The sequence below is a fragment of the Ctenopharyngodon idella genome, chromosome 9, assembly GCF_019924925.1.
Source record: "Ctenopharyngodon idella isolate HZGC_01 chromosome 9, HZGC01, whole genome shotgun sequence".
Taxonomy (NCBI): Eukaryota; Metazoa; Chordata; class Actinopteri; order Cypriniformes; family Xenocyprididae; genus Ctenopharyngodon; species Ctenopharyngodon idella.
In genome coordinates, this window is record NC_067228.1 from 28,382,250 (window position 1) to 28,402,414 (window position 20,165).

The 20,165-nt window shown below is 38.3% G+C and overlaps 1 protein-coding gene across 2 annotated transcripts in view; it reads left to right on the plus strand.

Moving 5' to 3' along the window:
• vwa8 (von Willebrand factor A domain containing 8) overlaps positions 1–20,165 on the plus strand; it is a 129,199-nt gene that overhangs the window by 31,949 nt on the left and 77,085 nt on the right. For both annotated transcript variants that reach the window (XM_051904791.1, XM_051904792.1), the window contains exons 15-22: positions 4,530–4,698; positions 4,879–4,956; positions 5,394–5,509; positions 8,098–8,201; positions 9,235–9,341; positions 13,015–13,086; positions 14,647–14,723; positions 17,770–17,845. In XM_051904791.1, the coding sequence (XP_051760751.1) occupies positions 4,530–4,698; positions 4,879–4,956; positions 5,394–5,509; positions 8,098–8,201; positions 9,235–9,341; positions 13,015–13,086; positions 14,647–14,723; positions 17,770–17,845 (799 nt within the window). The remainder of the gene's footprint in view (positions 1–4,529; positions 4,699–4,878; positions 4,957–5,393; positions 5,510–8,097; positions 8,202–9,234; positions 9,342–13,014; positions 13,087–14,646; positions 14,724–17,769; positions 17,846–20,165) is intronic.

A 20,165-nucleotide genomic window follows, 5' to 3' on the forward strand; every position in this document is an offset into this window, starting at 1 on the left:
GATCTTCGCAATTTAATGTCGCAAAGGCCTTTAGACTGGATTGACCAAATATTATGTTGATCTGATTAAAGCTCTAGGAGGAGTTTGTTAAAGTACAACATCTGGAAATGGCAAAAACTGCAAAAATTTTGCAGAGAAAATGCAAAATATCTCACTTCCTGTTGGGTTTTCAGATTTGCTGTTTGCTGTTTGGCTGTTACATGTGTCTACCGAATTTCATACCTGTACGTGAAACGTAGCGCAAAGGGTGCTTAATTGAAATTTTGTAGGTGGTGCTATCGAGCCATTTTGCCACACCTAATTCTGAAACCTGTATCAGACGTAAATTTTCACCACTTCTGACGTGTGTGCAAAGTTTCATGTTTTCAAGCATGTTTAGGCCCTCAAAAATGCAGTTCATTTTGGAGAAGAAGAAGAATTGACTGAGCAATTACAATAGGGTGCTTACACCATCGGTGCTCAGGGCCCTGAATATATTGAAACAGACAAAACAGTTATTTTAAATTATAATAATATTTCACAATATTACAGTTTTTACTGTAATATTGTAAGCACATAAAGCTGCCTCTCAGTACTAAATTGAGTTCTTTTTTGCTGCTTATTGCGCTTAAACAGTCAAATACACACCAAATACAGTCAAAATGCCAGTCTTAGCAAGTATTCACATAAACACAGTCAGTTATGTTTTAAGTGAACGTAAACACGCATGTGTAACAGTATAATGGATTCGTGCATCAGGCCTTAAAGGGGACCTATTATGCAAAATTCACTTTTGCATGGTGTTTGGACATAAATGTGTGTTGGCAGTGTGTGTACACGACCACCCTATAATGATAACAATCCAACCACTCCTTTTTTTTTAATCCCCATAAATTATAAGTAGTGTCTCAGAGCAAGCCGTTTCCAGATCTCTGGCAATGTGACGTCACGTTAGCCACAGGCCCCGCCTACGAATGTTGATAGACACTGCCGTTTTAACATAGAACCGCCCTGAGCGAGTTCACAGCCAGTTGTACACTCCGCCATTTCTGCACTGACGAGAACGTCTCCCAAGCGTTTTAGGTGTTCTGTAGCTGGATGGATTAATCCACATAGCTCTCTCCATTTACTCCCTAAATCTGAGCCGCTGAAGACGAGATGGATTAATTTTGTTTTCGAAGAAATTACTCCCTCAACTCTACCAAAATTCGTTTATGTCTGTGCGAATCTTTTCACACCGGACTGCTTTGTGAACCAATGTCAATACAAAGGGACAATACAAAACATACAGCCTCCAGAGTGATACTGGATATGGCAGTAATGAAGGTGAGAGCACTTTATTACAGTTCATCTGAGTTGATTTACGGATATAAAGTTTACCAGTTTATTAAGCACCCCCGAAAAGGCATAAGGTCTTTATATATTTGTTTACTGTTAGTTGTAACAAGTGTTTCTGTGTACTTTCTGTGTACGCTGTGTATGTTGATGATAATGCAAGGGAGGGAGAGAGAGTTTATGGATAATATTTTAATGCACACTTGCACTGTTTTATTAAGCTCTTACAGTGATTTTCTAGAGTGAAAACAGACGCTTCATCTTTTGTGTGAAGTACAATAAATGCTATAAAACTCATCGGTAAACTGGCTTGTACTAATATAGTGGATAAAAGCAAGAAGATAATATAAGTTATAACCGTAATAAAACTAAACTATACCTGTTCTATCTCCATGCAGCATATATTCGCAGTTTCTGACATTATAGTGTGTACTGACTGAATCCTGACACCGGAGAATCAGCTCTTGAAGCTCGCCCTCTTAGGCAGAGTGCAGCAGCTCATTTGCATTTAAAGGGCACACACTGAAATGGCGTGGTTTTGCTCTACCCCAAAAAGTGGCAATTTTAACATGCTATAACTTCACATACACACTCTGGGGACATCAGAGACTTATTTTACATCTTGTAAAAGGGGGCATAATAGGTCCCCTTTAAAGTGACAGCAGCCTAATATACCTGCTGCCGAATTACGAGATTATATTAAAAATATCTAATATGGCAATTTTTCCTGATGTCAAAATTGTGGCCAGTGAAAATTCTGAGGGGCTAGTAACTTTGGAAGACCACTAGCCACAGTTAGTTAATGTTGCTTAATAACAATCCAGTAATTCACCATGGCAAACACATTGTGGTTTTGCACAAAAATCTTGCCCTCCACCAAGCTCTGAAAGCTCATTTACACTTCCACATATGCAACCATGACACATCAAAGTTCAGACTAATTGGACTACTAATATTAATGCCAAACCTGGCAAAATGGGTCTTGATGCACCATATTTGAACGCACATGACCACGAATGAGATTTCCAGTTGAGTTTTACAGTGACTTAAGTCTGTTATTTCCTCACACAAACCTATTATATGGCTTTAGTAGATGTAGTCACGTGGAGTTTGCTGTTTTGTGTTTTGTTTTGTGCCTTCACAGCCCCTGGTCACTTAACCTTGTTTGGATAAATGGTGTTTCTTATAGTTTTCTCAGTGGCACATTCAGTGTTATAAGTAAAAATAATAGCAGTGCACCTGTGTATGATTATTGCTAACAAGTGGTACATTCAGTAATGACGTGTAAATGTAAGAAAGTGGAGCTGGTGTTTTTGAAACCTGGGACATGGACTTGGAAGGCAGGAAGGTGTTGCTAGGCAACAGGAGGCAGTTGATCTGATGAAGATCTAAAATGGTGTGATAATGAAGAATCTCGATCGCTCTCGCTGTCAGTAGGTGTATCTCTGCATTTCATGCAGGGTGCTTCATTGTTTATAAATAGACGGAGCTGTCCAGTGGGATTAGGTGGTGATGCAGCTCGAGCACAAGCTATTGTCAGGATACAATATCAGTGTGCCAGAGATCAGTGAGGGCACAGATCTTGACATGGGCATATCCTATTCACTTTGACAGATGAATGGACTGGCTTCACCTCCTCTTGTTCTCATATAGTCATCAGTGATCAGGTGCCTTTGGTTATGCCAAACCCTGAACATATCATAATCATAATAACAAAGATTGACAGTCACTGTGACTGTAATGCCTGTTTTCAGGTCACCTGCTCGTCATGTTGCTCCATTGTCTTTATAGCCTGTGTAATAACGTCACATTGACTATGTTCAGAATGCAATAGTAACTTATTACTTATACTCACTGCCTACTATTTTAAATTGATAAGAAGTGAAACAATAGGCATTAAAGGGATAGTTCACCCAAAAATAAAAATTCTGTCATCATTTACTCACCCTCAAGTTGTTCCAAGCCTGTATGAATTTCTTTCTTCTGTTGAACACAGAAAAATATATTTTGAAGAATGTTGGTAACCAAACAGTTGATTGAACCCATTGACTTCCATAGTATATTTTTTCCATACTATAGAAGTCAGTGGGGTCCATCAGCTGTTTGGTTATCCATATTCTTCAAAATATCAGCAGAAAAAAGAAATTCATACAGATTTGGAACAACATGAGGTTAAGTAAATGATAAATGAGAATGAAGGAGAATTTTCATTTTTGGGTGAACTATACCTTTAAGAGACCTTGTTGAAAATAAACTTCAACAAGGTCTCTTAAAGGTCCCTCAGAAGGATATAATAGTGTTTAAAAGGGTGGGTCCGTAGGATTTTTTAAAATGTTTTTGAGAGAAGTCTCTTATGCTTACTAAGGTTGCATTTACAGTAAAAACAGTAATATTGTGAAATATTGTTGTCTATTTGAATATATTTGAAAATGTAATTTATTCCTGTGATGGTAAAGCTGAATTTTCCGCATTATTACTTCAGTGTTCAGTGTCACATGATCCTTCAGAAATCATTCTAATATGCTGATTTTCTGCTCAAGAAACATTTCTTATTTTCAATAATGAAAACAGTTGCGCAGCTTAATATTTTTGTGGAAACCATGATTACATTTTTGATGTCTTTGATAAATAGAAAGTTAAAAAGAACAATATTTATTTATATATTTATCTTTTGTAACATTATAAATGTCTTTACTGTCACTTTACTGTCATTAATTCATCCTTGCTGAACAAAAGTTTTAATTTTAACACAGAGATTTGAGATCGCCCTGCGCACACACACAAACATTCAGGAGCACAGAAACTTGTCAGTGCTATCCTACGATGACAGAGTGCTAGATCTAATGAGCCCTAACTGACGAAAATAACCATAATTTGTACCCTTCCGGTCAAATATTGCACTGCAAATATCAATAACATCTTTAACTTGTCACTGCTGGCAATGACCATGTTTAAAGTGGGATAATCCACGGCTAACTGTGCACTCCACTTCACGTCGGATGGTTCTTTGCCTCCACAACGTGAATTAAAATAGTTTAATGCACAGGTAGCCGTGGGTTGTCCCTTATATGTTCTCAAGCCACTCTATAAACCTCTGTCTAAGCATTCAAATTTTTGATGTTTTGTATTACTATTCCAGTATGCATCAAGAATTGAGAAAGAGATTATGTTTGATGTAAATAAGAAACCAGTTACAACTGTTATCTTCTCCACAGATCCATCTTCCCAATCCACCCGTCATTCCGGATCATCGCCCTAGCAGAGCCTCCTCAGGTCGGGAGCACCACACAGCAGTGGCTCGGCCCAGAGATTCTCACCATGTTTCTCTTTCACACCATCAAACCACTGGCCAAGGCAGAGGAAACGGCCATTCTCCAGGGCATGGTCAGTCACATCACCTTCAGTCTGCTTTATTTTGTCAAATTCAAACATGTGGTGTTTGATTAATTATGCTTACACCCAACATGTTTATGTACTGCATCTCCTGTTGAATCAAATGCTATACTAGCTCTGACCCTTTCTTTCTGGATTTGAGTTTTGTGTAATGTCTTTTTTTCATAACAGATCCCAAATGTTCCCAAAGAAGCAGTGGAGCAGCTGCAACACCTGACTCACAGCCTGAGAAAATCCAACGATCCAACGGTGAGCTTTCCAATGTTAGATCCCTAAAACCTTTAACAAAGGCGGAGGCTGGAATTGATTCCTTCACCACATACATGGAGCAAGGAGAGATTGTGGCCTATTCCTTGACTCCAGTGGTCCAAGAGCAGGCTCATATAGGGAGATAGGAGGTTCTTTACATACCTTATCAGCACATTTGTTAAGGGATTGTTATAAAACACCACATAAGGTTTCTTGTTTAGGAACTGCTTACTCTGCTGTTTATTAGTGTTTTAGTTAACTCTGTCCCAGAAACCCTAAATATCCTGTTATATTAGAGCACAAGAGTGATTGTCCTTTCTTTTTCTTGGTTAATATTTTTCCCATTATATGGGGTTACTTTGTTCTATGGTTTGTTTTGTTTTTGATTCTGTGAGATGAAATGTAAATATTCTGTGGTGTTTTTGTGCCATGTCCAGGCCCTGTCTCTTGCTTCTTCATTGTCTACCAGGCAGCTGCTGAGAATCTGTCGCCGTCTTTCTCAGTATCCACAAGAGAGTGTTGCTCACGCTGTGAACAAAGCCTGTCTGTCCAGGTAGACAAACTCAAACACATTCATATATGAATGTATAAATGCAATGCAACTAAACAGCAACCAAAAATGAAATATTCACGGATGATGTCTGCGGAGCCCCTGAAGGGACCTTTGCAAAAATAAAAAAATATGCGCACAAGAAACTTTTTTGCGTGCTTACAAGAATCTATTGCGTGCGCACAAGAAACTTTTCCCCGAGGGGACCCCCCTCTGTCCGTCCGCAGTCGCACCGGTTGCACTGCTCTAAGGTCTTGACTGTAACCTATTTTCATTGTGCGTTACTGCCATTTTACTTCGAAGAAAGTGCGAGCATGGATGCGAAGGAATTAATAGAGATCTGTTTGCTCAAATTTGGCTTTCGTTAAGACAGTACCTTTAATGTCATGGCCTTATGTCTGCTTTAACGCATTATCTGTGAGAATGAGAAACCACCCTGCGAAATGGACTGATGGCGCAACATACGGCTCAGTGTGTATTGTCCTATTTGCCAAGTTCAAGGGTCCATAAAAAAGATTGGTACAGTAAAAAGTGTTCAAAATATGCCATTCTTTAGGGCAGTATGTAATATATTTCAAGGCCTATTTCAAGGCCTAACTCAGTGGCGGCCGAGAAACCGCATGCAATGAAATAGGCTGATGCCGCAATATGCGGCTCGGTGTGCATTGTCATATATGCTAAGTTTAATGGTTCATTAAAAAAAAGATTGGTACTGTAAAAAGTGCTCAACATTTGGATTTCATTAGACTGAATCCAGCTACATATTCGTTTGTCATTTATTGACCCCTGAGCCTCCCATTTATATAACATGACTCTCCCTAAAGTCCTCTACGTCTATGGCGCTGCTCGCAATAAGCACTGTTAGAATTAAATGAAGAAATTCTTCATTTCTGCGCCACCTGCAAGGATGCGTTAAATGCAACAAAGCTTTTAATAAAGGGTGAATTGATCTTGTGAAATATGATTTTTTTTGTGCATTTTACTGTACCTATATTTTTAAATTGGCCTTTAAAGTTTTATATGGGATAATATAAACATGCTGCTCTAACGAAATCAAAATTTGTAGTGTTTTTTACTGTACCAGTCTTTTTCATGAATCCCTAAACTTTGGGGCATTCATTCAAAGCATTGCAAATAGGACAATGCACACTGAGCCACATATTGCGCCATAAACCCATTTCATGGCACGGTTTCTCCGCCGCCACAGACGATGCGTTAAAGCATACATAAGGCCTTGAAATATGACGTTCTGCCCTAATGAAAGCCAAATTTTGAGCAATTTTTACTGTACCAGTCTTTTTTCATGGACCTTTGAACTTGGCAAATAGGACAATGCACACAGCCGTATTGCACCATCAGCCCATTTCGTGGCGCAGTTTACAAAAGTCCCTTTAGGAGCTCCGTACTACGTCAAACTCTACACCAAAATAAATCATGCCTAGGTAAATGTCGAAATGACATCATTCTTGTATTCACAAATTTATGTTAAAGGGATAGTTCACCCAAAAATGAAAATTTGATGTTTATCTGCTTACCCCCAGGGCATCCAAGATGTAGGTGACTTTGTTTCTTCAGTAGAACACAAACGATGATTTTTAACTGTCAGTCTTATAATGCATGGCAATGGGAACTCCATTTATAAGAGTCAAAAAAACATGCACAGACAAATCCAAATTTAACCCTGTGGCTCGTGAAGACACATTGATGTCCTAAGACACGAAACGATCGGTTTGTGCGAGAAACCGAACAGTATTTATATAATTTTTTACCTCTAATACACCACTATGTCCAACTGCCTTGAGCATCCGGTGTGTGAGGTCTGAATGCACTCTGACGCTGGACGCACTCATTGAAGTATACGCACGAGAGATCACTTCCGGCATCAGAGTACGTTTTCAGACCTCACACACCGGATGCTCAAAGCAGTTGTACATAGTGGTGTATTAGAGGTAAAAAATTATATAAATACTGTTTGGTTTCTAGCACAAACCGTCTTAGGACATCAATGTGTCATCACGAGCCGCAGGGTTTAATTTGGATTTGTCTGTGCATGTTTTTTTTTTTCACTTTTATAGATGGAGTTCCCATTGCCATGCATTATACGACTGACAGACCGCAACGGTTGGAGTTAAAAATCATCATTTGTGTTCTACTGAAGAAACATAGTCACCTACATCTTGGATGCCCTGGGGGTAAGCAGATAAACATAAAATTTCATTTTTGGGTGAGCTATCCCTGCATTGTTATATTGTAAAATCCTCATGCAGACTTGAAGTGAGCTTAAAAGTGAAATGTATAAAAATTTCTTTGCCAGCACTGGCTTCAGACATTCAGACTGGACATGTCATAGCAACATTTCACTAATGGCATGAGTTTGACTGTCTGTTATCAACCAATGGCAAACGTGAATAGTGTTTAAAAAGTTTTTTTTTTTTTTTCTGTATTATGTTTGATGCTAAGAATGACACTACACATTACACACTTTGTCTTTAACATGCAGCTGTATCGCCTGCTTCACTGATTGTACAGTTTAGAATGACTGGGAAAAGTTGATTTGAAATGTATAAATAAAGAATGAATTCTTTTTGTAGGTTTCTGCCCAGCCTGGCTCGCTCGTCTCTTCAGAAGAGTCTTGTGAACTGCTCAATAGAGGATCAGCCTGACCCAGCATCAGAGCAGGGCCACCTCTACACCTGTGAGTTACAAAACAACACCATACCAGAGTTCAGACCAGGGCTAAGCAAAAGTCAGAATTCCTATTTTAGTTCATAAGAATTTTATTTGAATTGGACCCACGATGATGTTGAATTATAATACTAAGAAATTAAAATCTGTCACACAACAGAGGGATTTTAGTAGTCCAAGTTTTGTAAACATAAATAATTAAATGTGTTTTGTAAACACAAAATCATTCATTTTGATTAATTTTAACTTTATTCTCATATATGGAGAATACAATTTGCCAGTCTTAAATATATTTCTGTAAAGTTCCATAATACCAGAAATTGTTTTTTAAATGTGAAAATAAATATTGCCTAAATTTGAATCTTTTGTTAAATATGGATGTTTGGCTCCATTTTAAAAACTTTTGGGTAAATCAGAGCATTCTGGAAAATAAAGTTCCACCGTTGTTAGATTATTAAAAGATAAAAAGATATTAGATATTAAAGGTATTCAATATTACTTATTACTATTGTATAATTTTAAATGTACACATTTCTATAGGTTATGTTTCAAACATTAATTACTAATATCATGTTATGGAAATACTTCATTTGTTGTGTATGATCACGTTTATGGGCTCAAATGTATTATCTTGACTACTTACAGCAGTTAGATTTAATTCTGCGTCCTTACATTTGAATTCTAATTACAATTCTGAATCTTGCTGTATTTGAAAAGTCCTTCTCAATTCAGTTCTGAATTTCACACAACCCAGGCTCAGTCAGCTTCAGTGGTTCCTCTGTAATTTTAGCCTGCCCTGATATTTTTGTCCCATTTTCCCCGGTCTGTTAGAGACTATTTCAGAGTCTTAGATTTCAGGCGTACAGTATTATGTTGTGTCTGAAAAGTGTAGATGGGAGGAAATAGGCTGTTTTTGTGTAGAAAAGAGGCTGTGTCCCTAGTACCTGGTCAATGACATGGCTGAATAGGTAATCGTTGTCTGGTAAAATCTCTTTTTTGAGAATCTCTCACGTTTTCTTTTCATTTCTGCTCTCCCCTGTTAGGCACAGTAAAAGATGGACTTCTGACCATAGGGAACATCTCGGCTCCTGTGTACAGCCCTGATGAGAAGATGAAGGTCCCAGATGTGCTCTTTTATGAGAATGTTCAGGTGAGGTCCTTATCTGCCTATTACCAGCAAGAAACACTGTCCTCTTCTCTGCAGCCCACAGCCTAGAGCAGCAAAGATATGGGGCCGCAAAGCACGATCTCTTCAGCCTTAAGAGCTGCTCTACTAAGTTAAAGGGATAGTTCAGCAAAAAAAATGAGAACTGTCATAATTTACTCCTTCATGAACTTTGAAACCTCTGTGAAATTCTCTCTTGGAGTTTTCATTTTTGTGAACTATTCCTTAAATGCGGCAAATAGACTGATAGGTGTTTTATGACCAAATCTTAAACACTGTTGTTACCATAAACTAAAACTAGGGGTGTAACGATACCCTCATGTCACAATTTGATACAGATCACGATACTGAACTCACGATACGATATTAATGCGATACTCCAAGACATATGGTAAAAGGTTATCAAAAAACTGTTGATTAAAATGCTAAATTTGGTATTACATTGGGGGTGGAAATAAATAGGCTTGGACTTGGTGCATTGTATAATAGCAGATACACACACGCACATTGTGACTGAACATCAGTTGAATTCTGTATAAAAAACCCAAGATGCAACGTTGCTTGGCAATGAGGTCTGGCAGTGAGGAAAGCTCAATCTATCTCTGTCTAAGCCTTGTAAATCAACTGAGACTTTTGCTCAAAGGTCAGATCTCAGAGAGTACTGACAAAAGAACATTGGCCAAACACACAGGCATGCTCAAGTACAGCAGGATCTCGGCAGGTCCGCAGTGAAACAGGGTGTAATCATATTTCATTATTAGGGATTTAAAGGTCTTCTCACTGAGGGATGTTCAGCAGTCTCTTACTGCTGATTCAAACCACATTGTTTCTCATGCACAGCTGTTCATATGCTCAACTAGATAGCGATCAGTTACTTTGCATTTGTAAACCCAAACAAAAAACATTCAAAAACATTCCCCCTCTGCCACTGTTCAGTCAAAACAATCCATCTCTAAACACCAGTTGAGCCATTTCTGGCCCATTTAGCTGCTCAAAGATACAGGTTACAATTCTAAAATTATATAGTTCCTCTTTAATGCACAAAGTGTGTATGTTTGTATCACTTAAAAAGAAGAAAATCAACTGTTTGAAACATTGAACACAGGGGTGTAGCAACCATTATTTTGATTAACAAATTAGCAAGTTACTAAATTGGCAGTGTAAACAGTTAGACTAATGAACTATATTACTTGATGAAAAAAAGTTTATTATTAATAATAAATGAATTTTCTTATTGAAAATTTGTGCATTTCCTCAAATAATAGCAATAAGCTACTCAAGGCTGTGCATTACAGTTATTTTACTATAGAATATATCAGTATTAATGTGCATTCCAATATGAATATTTCATGGTATTTATGACTTTGAATGTATATATTATGCATTACCATTCAGTAAGATTTTTTTTTAAGAAATTAATACTTTTAATTAGGCAAAGATGCATCAAATTGATCAAAAGTGACAGTAAAGATGGTAACACTTTGGTTTAGGGAACACATATTCACTATTAACTTTGACTTTTGCCTCAATAAACTCTTAATTTACTGCTTATTAATAGTTAGTAAGGTAGTTGTTGTAGTGTTTAAGTTTAGGTATGGGGTAGGATTTAGGGATGTAGGATATGGTCATGCAGAATAAGGCATTAATATGTGCTTTGTAAGTACTAATAAACAGCCAATATGCAAGCTAATAAGCAGCTAGTTAAAGGAGTAGTTCAATTTAAAATGAAAATTACCCCATGATTTACTCACCCTCAAGCCATCCTAGGTGTATATGACTCTCTTCTTTCAGACGAATACAATCGAAGTTATATTAATAATCACCCTGATGCTCCTAAGCTTTATAATGCGCAGAAACCACCTGTTTGAAACTCAAGAAAATGCATTAATCTATCATATCCATTGTACTCCACACAGCTCCGAGGGGTTAATAAAGGCCTTCTGAAGCGAAGCGATGCATTTGTGTAAGAAAAATATCCATATTTAACACATTATAAAGGAAAATAACTAGCTTCCGCCAGACCGCCTTCCGTATTCAACCTACGAAGAAAGTGCAACGCCACTCACAGTTCAAAACACTTACGCTACATCCTACGCCTTCCGTATTCAACTTATTTTTCAATATGATGACACATAAGGATGATGCGTTTACTGCATGCACACTTTATACAACACAAGCGATGTGAGCGGACAAGAGTTTGCCATATTCAACTTATGAAACAAGCTTAACTGATGCGGCGTCAGTTACGCTTTTTTCGTAAGTTGAACCTTACTAACTGTTAAAAAGCAGTAATTAGGAGTTTAGTGAGGCAAAAGTCATAGTTTATAGTTAGTTAATCGTGAGAATTGGACCCTAATCTAAAGTGTGCCCAAAAAAACGTATCTTAATCTTACCGTGCCCAAACCTTTGAATAGTGGTATATATAAATTATCTGTTTAGGAATATATCGTGCAATAATAACAACATATAAAGTGTTGCCAATAGTAATAATCAATGTTGTTGCCACACTGCATGTGTGGCATTTGGTCTCTCGCTAGAGTTGCTCCTAGATGTGAGAAGAGAACGAGGATGACCCAGATATCCCTCCCTCACTGCCACCTCTACCCTCCCTTCAGAAAGAGGTGGAGGAAAAAAAGTTACTCTTGTCCCACTTTTCAATGACCTGCTTTTTTGTCTTTAGAGCACTAGAAGGAGAAGTGCAGTAGTCCACAGAGGCAGAAATGAGGACATCCCCCCCCCCCCCCCAATATGGCAAACTCTTGTCCGCTCGCATCGCTTGTGTTGTATAATGTGTGCATGTAGTAAACGCATCATCCTTATGTGTCCTTATCATATTGAAAAAGCACTTTGTGCCTTTGCAGCCTCAGAAATAGAAAATTCAATTCATTGTGCCATAATTGGTCCAGAATTCACTTCTGCTTCCATCTGTCTATTCAGCTTTTGTGTGACTGTAAAATGTAGGTGACCTTCTCAGATATAATTGATGATTTTCTCATGTGTTTTCATATTTACCACTGGAGCAATCTGATATGAATCAGGTCACATGACATACAGTGGACAGTGAAAATACTTTTAAGTACTGTAACAAAAGGTTAATTCCTCCTTACAAATTCCTCCTTTTTCTTAAATCACTCGACTGACATATAAAGCTGTTAATGATCATGTAAGAGTCACATGATCAATGTTACACATGTACACATGTCGCCTTTTAAGCCCTTTGGAACGCTATCCCTGTTTTCTTCCATTGTAAGTGTTACTGCAACCTGTATTTTTGCATACAAGTTTGTAATGCTCTATACCATTATTTCACAAAAAGTTATATTGTACCTTGATTGTCCATTTAAATAACTTGTCTTCGATTTATTTGTATTTATTTTTTGTTTCCAGCTTTAAATGACTAAAATCCCAGATTTTCAATGTGCTCAAATGAGAGCCAAACCAATCTCTGTCAATTAATTGTCCAATTGTCACTGTGAAGCTGCTTTGAAATAGTCTGTATTGTAAAAAGCGCTATATAAACGAAGATGACTTGACTCAAAATCCCAGATTTGGTGTCTCAGACCACATTGAAAATCTGGAATTTTTGTCATTTAAAGCTTGTACCCCACTGCATTTAGTACTGGTCTCATTATAAAATGTTTTGTCTGTTTGTTCACAGCACATGATGGTCATGCAGGACATGCTGAAGGACTTCCTGTTGGGGGAACACCTGCTTCTTGTGGGGAACCAGGTAATTGAGGATTCCCATCCTCAGGACGACAGTCTGCAGAGGCGTCTGTCCACACTGATACTGAGAGCAGAGCAGATGTACAGTACACTAGCCCAGAGCGGTGGCGTCATGCCATGAAGCACAGCTGCGTTTGTAAAGCATCTGCCCACCAGCTACAGGATGAACTAGAACTACGGCGGCCAGTCTCTCGCCCACTCTCTCTACTAGAGACCTGAGGGTGTGGAAAAAGAGTGGGCGTCCTGACTGCTGTCGCTTCAGAGTTTTGACAAGTAGATTGATTGATGCACAGAACACATGAATGTGTGCTAGACGCACAAAATGAAATAGACCTGTGAATACATGCTTTCCTGTTTATACACTACCGTTAATTTTTTTTATGTTTTTGAAAGAAGTCTCTTATCTTCACCAAGGCTGCATTTGCTTGATAATATTTTGAAATGTTATTACAATTCAAAATAGCTCTTTTCTATTTGAATATATGTTCAAATTTGATTTATTCCTGTGATGGCAAAGCTGAATTTTCAGCATCATTACTCCAGTCTTCCGTGTCACATGGTCCTTCAGAAATCATTCTAATACGATTATTTGCTGCTCAAGAAACATTTCTTACTATCAATGTTGAAAACAGTTGTGCTGCTTAATATTTTTGTGTAAACATAATATATATGTTTCAGGAATAAGTAAGGAATAAATAAGTTACGTAGATAGAACAAAACAGAACGATTGGATGACCAATTGGCTTTACGTGAAACAGTCAGCTGCTCTGAAGAGTTTCATGACTGCTGTCAGACACATCTTTCTGGGTGCGTGCAAGTACCGAACTCAGCACTGTCAGCCAAGTGATGGTGCGTAAAGCTCAGTAGACAATGAAATTATATCTGTGCTTATTACTTATAAACTCACTCAATCACAGGCGAGTGAAATCATACAATTTACTAGCCATTGTCTAATTAAATACATTTTTTAGTCGCCTACCGTGAAATTTGGTCGCGTATGCAAGTGATTTACTCGCATTGTAGAGGGTTGCTAACCAAAATCTTTAAACTGTCAACTACATCTAACACTTTTCTATTTGACTATGTAGCGATGCCTGAACTGATGTGATAAACACTGATTTGCTCTATACTTTAGATGAAAAAGAAAACTTTGTCATCATTTGCTAACCCGCATGTTTTTGTTGTTGTTGTTGTTGTTGTTGTTTTTTGTTTTTGTAAAAAAACAAAAGAGATTTTGCAGACCTTTGACAAATTGTCAAACCTGGTAAGGTGCCATTTTTAAGAGCCCCAGTAATGGTTAATAAACTCATTGGCTTCAAAACACTTGGAATATAGCACATGAGTAATATGGACTACTTTTATGATATTTAATGGTGCTTTTTTTGAACATGACAGTATAAATCACCATCCACTTCCACAAGCTCTGATATTCTGCCTAACATCAGCTTGACAGATGAAAGAAAGTAATACAGGGTTGGAAAGACAGGGTAAAGGGTAGTTAATGACACATTATTTTCATTTATAGGTGATCTGTTCTATTAACATGTTCTTACTCTGTTCGCAGGGTGTTGGGAAAAACAAGATTGTTGATCGATTCTTGCATCTCATGAACAGACCGAGAGAGTATCTTCAGCTTCACAGGTAAAATAAAAAAGTCCCTTGAGTTCTCCTCAAATAAAGCCTTCTCAGAGAGGAAGACCTATTATCAGAAACTACTCTCCTGTAGACTCAATTAGAACCTGGTTACGAGGCCACACCGGAAATGACCCACATCCACTGACATTACATGGAGCCTTTCTTCATTAGTGAATAAATGAGTAATGTAACCTCTCTGTATATGAATGAAATGGAGGAAAAAGAGAGGACATCTTTATTTATCAGACAGATAAACATGTTGACACAGATGCATCATATAATGTTTTCTGTTAGAAGGTGAAACTTCCTTTTGCAGACTCACTGAGTGCCTGAAATAAAAAGATCTCCTCTCTAAGGCTTGAGTGAGCTATTTTAAACCTGATAAATTAGGACACCTGTCGACAGGGCAGAGGGAACTTTTAAGTTGTGCTTTTGCCTTTGAAGAACTACAATTAGAGGAGCAGTTCTCATTTTACATTTTGCCATCATTCACTTAACCTTGTTCCAACCCTCTTATTATTTTTCCTATCCTCTGTGTAACACAAAAGTATGTCTTCTTTTGACAATTCCTCTCAATGAAGTGTTGAAAAGAGTGGAAAATATTCAAAACTATGTCGTTTTTCTTCAGTTCTCAATCCAGTTCCCTTTAATTCTTACCAGATAAAATTTGGCCAACAATTACATAAGCTGTTTTGTCAGTTAAATATCAATCAGTATTTTCTAATGTCAGTAAATAGACCATGTATAACATGCTTACAACAGTCATATCTGGATATACACTAGGCCTACCATTAAATAATTTAATACATTTAATAAATAAATTACATTTTAAATGTAATGTATGATGATGAGCCAAAACATTATGACGAGTGACAGGTGCGGCGAATATCATTGAACATCTCCTAACAAGACCACATATTAAGGCCTAGTTAGATTAGATGGTAAGCATACAATCACTTCTCATAATCAACATGTTGGATGCAGGAGAAATGGGTGGGAATAAAGATCTGAGCGACTTTGACAAGGGCCTAATTCTTATGGCAAGGCGACTAGGTCAGAGTATCTCTGAAATGGCAAGGCTTGTGGGTTGCTCCTGGTCAGCAGTGGTGAGAATTTACCAACCGTGGTCCGAGGAGGACCGCTGTCTGCCGTCGAAAGTGCCTACAATGGGCACGCGAGTGTCGGAACTGGACCTTGGAGCAGTGGAAGAAGGTTGCCTGGTCCGATGAGTCCCGTTTCCTTTTACATCACATGGACGGCAGTTTACCTAGGGAACTGATGGCACCAGGATGCACTGTGGGACATGTATGGGATATACAGGGGTTGGTCAATGAAACTGAAACACTGGCCAATATAGTTTGAGGTTTCATACCTATATATGCATGGCCTGGTGGCCAAACTTAACTGATTTTTTACATTCCATCAGTAAGAGCAGAGTGTGAAGGTTGAATTAGCAGAACAACAGCACAGCTGTACATAAAATATTGCAATCCACACAACATAATGAGAGACATACCAAAGTTTGAAGAAGAAAAAATTGTTGGTGCGCATCTCTCTGGCTCATCTGTGACCAGGACAGCAAGTCTTTGTGGTGTATCGAGAGCTATGGTATCCAGGGTAATGTCGGCATACCACCACATAGGACGAACCACATCCAACAGGAGTAACTGTCGACGCAAGAGGAAGCTGTCTGAAAGGGATGTCCAGGTACTAACTGGGATTTTGAATCAAAAAAACATAAAACCACAGCTGCCCAACTCACTGCAGAATTAAATGTGCACTTTGACTTTACTGTTTCCACCAAAACTGTTTGTCGGGAGCTCCACAGGATCAAGATTCATGGTTGGGCTGCTATAGCCAAATCTTTGGTCACTCGTGCCAATGCCAAATGTCAGTTTCAGTGGTTCCAACAGTGCAAATCTTGGGCTGTGGACAATGTGAAACATTTATTGTTCTCTGATGAGTCCACCTTCACTGTCTTTCCATGGGAATTACATTGTGGAGAAGCCCCAAAGAGGCTTAACACCTGGATTGTTGCTTGTCCAGAGTGAAGCACGGGGGATCAGTGGATCAGTAATGATTTGGGCTGCAATATCATGTGCTGTGCTTGTGCATTACCTACTGTGCACCTACTGCTAAGAACTACCGTGTATCAGCATGATAATGCACCAATACAAACAGCAAGACTTATGACAGAATGGTTTGAGGAACATGAAAATGAAGTTGAACATCTCCCATGGCCTGCACAGTCAAAGATCTAAATATTTTTGAGCCACTTTGGGTTATTTTGGAGGAGCAAGTCGGAAAACGTTTTCATCACATAGTGACCTGGCCACTGTTCTGGAAGATGAATGGCTCAGAACCCATCTGGCCACTCTGAAGGACTTGTATCTGTCATTCCCAAGACAAATTGATGCTCTATTGGCCCCAAAAGCAGGCCCTACACCATACTAATAGATTGTGGTCTAAAACCAGGTGTTTCAGTTTCATTGTCCAATTCCTGTATATCTTTATATTTTAATTGTAATATTTCACAATATTAATGTTAAGCATAAGAGACTATCAAAAACAAAAAATAATCTTACCGACCCCAAACTTTTGAACGAATTGGGTCAAAAATGTGGGAATGCTGTTATAAGATGTCACTGTGTCTAACCCACCTTTGAGGTGCAGAGGTTGATGTCATCTTGAAAGTTTCTTCTTGAAAGTTAAACCAAAGTCAAACTCACATGCGTTATGGCCTGGTTAGCGATTATGGAAATCTTAAATTAGTCTAAAGTAATCACTTCAGGGATTCTCCCTTCCACTAAGCCTATAGAGATATGTGTCACATTTCAAACCTGCACAAGAACTCGAGCGCTCTGTCCATCACACTGAATTTAGGTCAGTTTACTTTATACTTGTGTAGAACCCATAAATATGAATCGACAAATCATCTCAGCCTCTAGAGATATTAGCTATGATTTAACTGTGTACAGAGTCACCATTTCCAGTACATGCATTATTTTTCATGACAAACACAGTCTAAAGCTTTGTTCTTATCCTCCAACAGAGACACCACAGTCCAGACTTTAACCCTACAGCCCTCTGTGAGAGATGGAATCATTATCTATGAAGACTCTCCATTGGTCAGTATTCACCACTTTCATCATGGCTGTATTTCAAAAACTTGTGAGCTGCCTACATTGTCACAAGTTTACTTTCAATGTTAAAAAGGAGTTCTACTTTGGATTTTCACATAATTGGATTCCAAGGTCTCCTAAATATGATTAACTGGATCAGGTGCATTTAATTGGAGTTGAAGCTAAACTCTGCAGGGCTGTGGCCCTGCAGGAACTGAGCTTTGCACCCCTGGTGTATAGCAAGTGAAATATTAGGGGTAATATTATATAAAGACACAAAAAAAAAATAATTAAAGCAATAATTGGCTTATATATTGCCATTGTACTAAGGCAAATTGTTAAAATATTTACTTAAGTTTTTTTCTTTCTTTATAAAACTAAATGCAGATTTATTAATTAATTAATTAATTTATTTTTTATTTATTTTTATTTATTATTTGTTTTGTTTTAAGGGGTTTAAAACACTTTGACAGCCCTAAAAATGCATTAAGTAGAATTGTTTTTGTATTTTTCTCGCAGTTCCTTTTCTGACTTTAGTGACCAGGACCCTACAAAGTCTCTTTCAAGGAAAGTCTGTTCACTCAGCAGCCATATTAACAGTGCCTCCGGGCAGCTATTTTGGGCATGCAAACCAACTCCTATCTGCTTAATTGGTGAAATATCGAAATCTCAAAAGCTGCTTCGAATCAGCAATAAAATCTACATGTGCTGAATCATAAATATGGTTTCTTTCGCTTATTAAAAAAAAGCAATAAAAAAGCATATATATCAGATTGGTCCAACCAATGCACAATTCATGAGTTTCGGTTTCTGTAAGAATCAAAGCATCTAACAGCAGCTGCAGTGATGCAATGATGTTACCAGTTGGTGATTGGCACTTTTATTCAGAAGGCGGGACTTCTCCGCCATATTGAATGTTGCAGTTCCTTGATTGAAAACCCCTTTTCTAAGAAAACTTTTGGCCAAATGTATCCTGCTCTGAGAAGGCAATCCCAGAATGCACTGCAACTTATATTTTAGAACAAAACAAATACTTCAAAAACGAATACTTAAGTTAAGAGTATCATGATGTTAGCTTATCGACACACCTAGGGTGCAGTCACATTTACCGGTACTCTGTGAAATTTCACTGGCTAAAATCTAGTCATTCCAGTTGGAATATGTGTGATTGTGAGTTTTGCTCTAGGGCATAAAGTTCTCTATGTTTGCTCAAGTTGGTCACATGAATTTGCCATGTTGACCAACAGAAAGCTGCTTGGTTTGAAAGTGACTTCTGTGAGAGTTGTGTATATACATCACTACACTATTGACAATAGACATGGCACCTTAACACCGAACTCTATTGGAATCAATTCAGTCTCTTTTATGCTTCACATAAGCAGCTCTGTTTGTATGACACATGCAGTTTCATTTGACTTATGATGCCCTCTTTCCTATGTTAGGCAATGGACAGTAAGACTTTGTAACAGAGCCCATACTTGCTTTTTTTTTTTTATTTGTATACACACCTACAGTGAGCTCTATCAGGATTTGTGTATGTGATTGTAAGAATCATCACCTCAGTGGTTCTGGGTGTCCTGTGATCTCCTGAAAATCTGCCATGTGAAGTGTAAACTTTGCATAGTGATATTTATACATCTATCAGCAGATGGTCCAGACCACTGCTCCAGCGAGGACAAACACATTGCCAGCTCACACCCGGAGGACGCCCCGGCACAGATGAGGGAAAAAGCATTAAAAATTAATGAATGACCTCGAGGACAGTGTGTTATAATCCTCCACGCAGCTCGTTTCTGAAGTCGGCCTGTTGTTTTGTTAGCATGATGGTGCCATTTAGACACATTGTTTGTGAAGCAGGGTCGCGGGTGTTCTCTACAAAAGGCTTTTAACGATGTCTCTGCTCGATACAAGGTGGAGGGAGATGAAAAGCAGGCTGTGACTCTGAGTTTGGCCCCTCAATTAGCACCCAGCGGCAGCTCTCTGGGTATAAATAGTCTTTAGGCTTTGAAGCCCCTTCTGACGCCTCATCTGATATCAATGCTTCCAAATGGTCTTGCATTTTGCCGGGCCAACTGATAAAAGCAACAAGAAAACACCCCTCGTTCTCCGCAAACCACCTTTCAGCTCGGTTGTAAATAACAGGCGCTAATGTCAGCTGTACATATCAGAGATGATGAAAACACGGCTGTAATCTTCAGCTCTCCATTAACTCTGCTCCTCTTTGCTATTTTGGAATAAAGATGATCTGGAGTGCAACAGTTCAAATATGGCCAGTCAAAGGAAAGCATGGAAACCAAGCTGGTCCATGTACCTTTGGATAATTTGT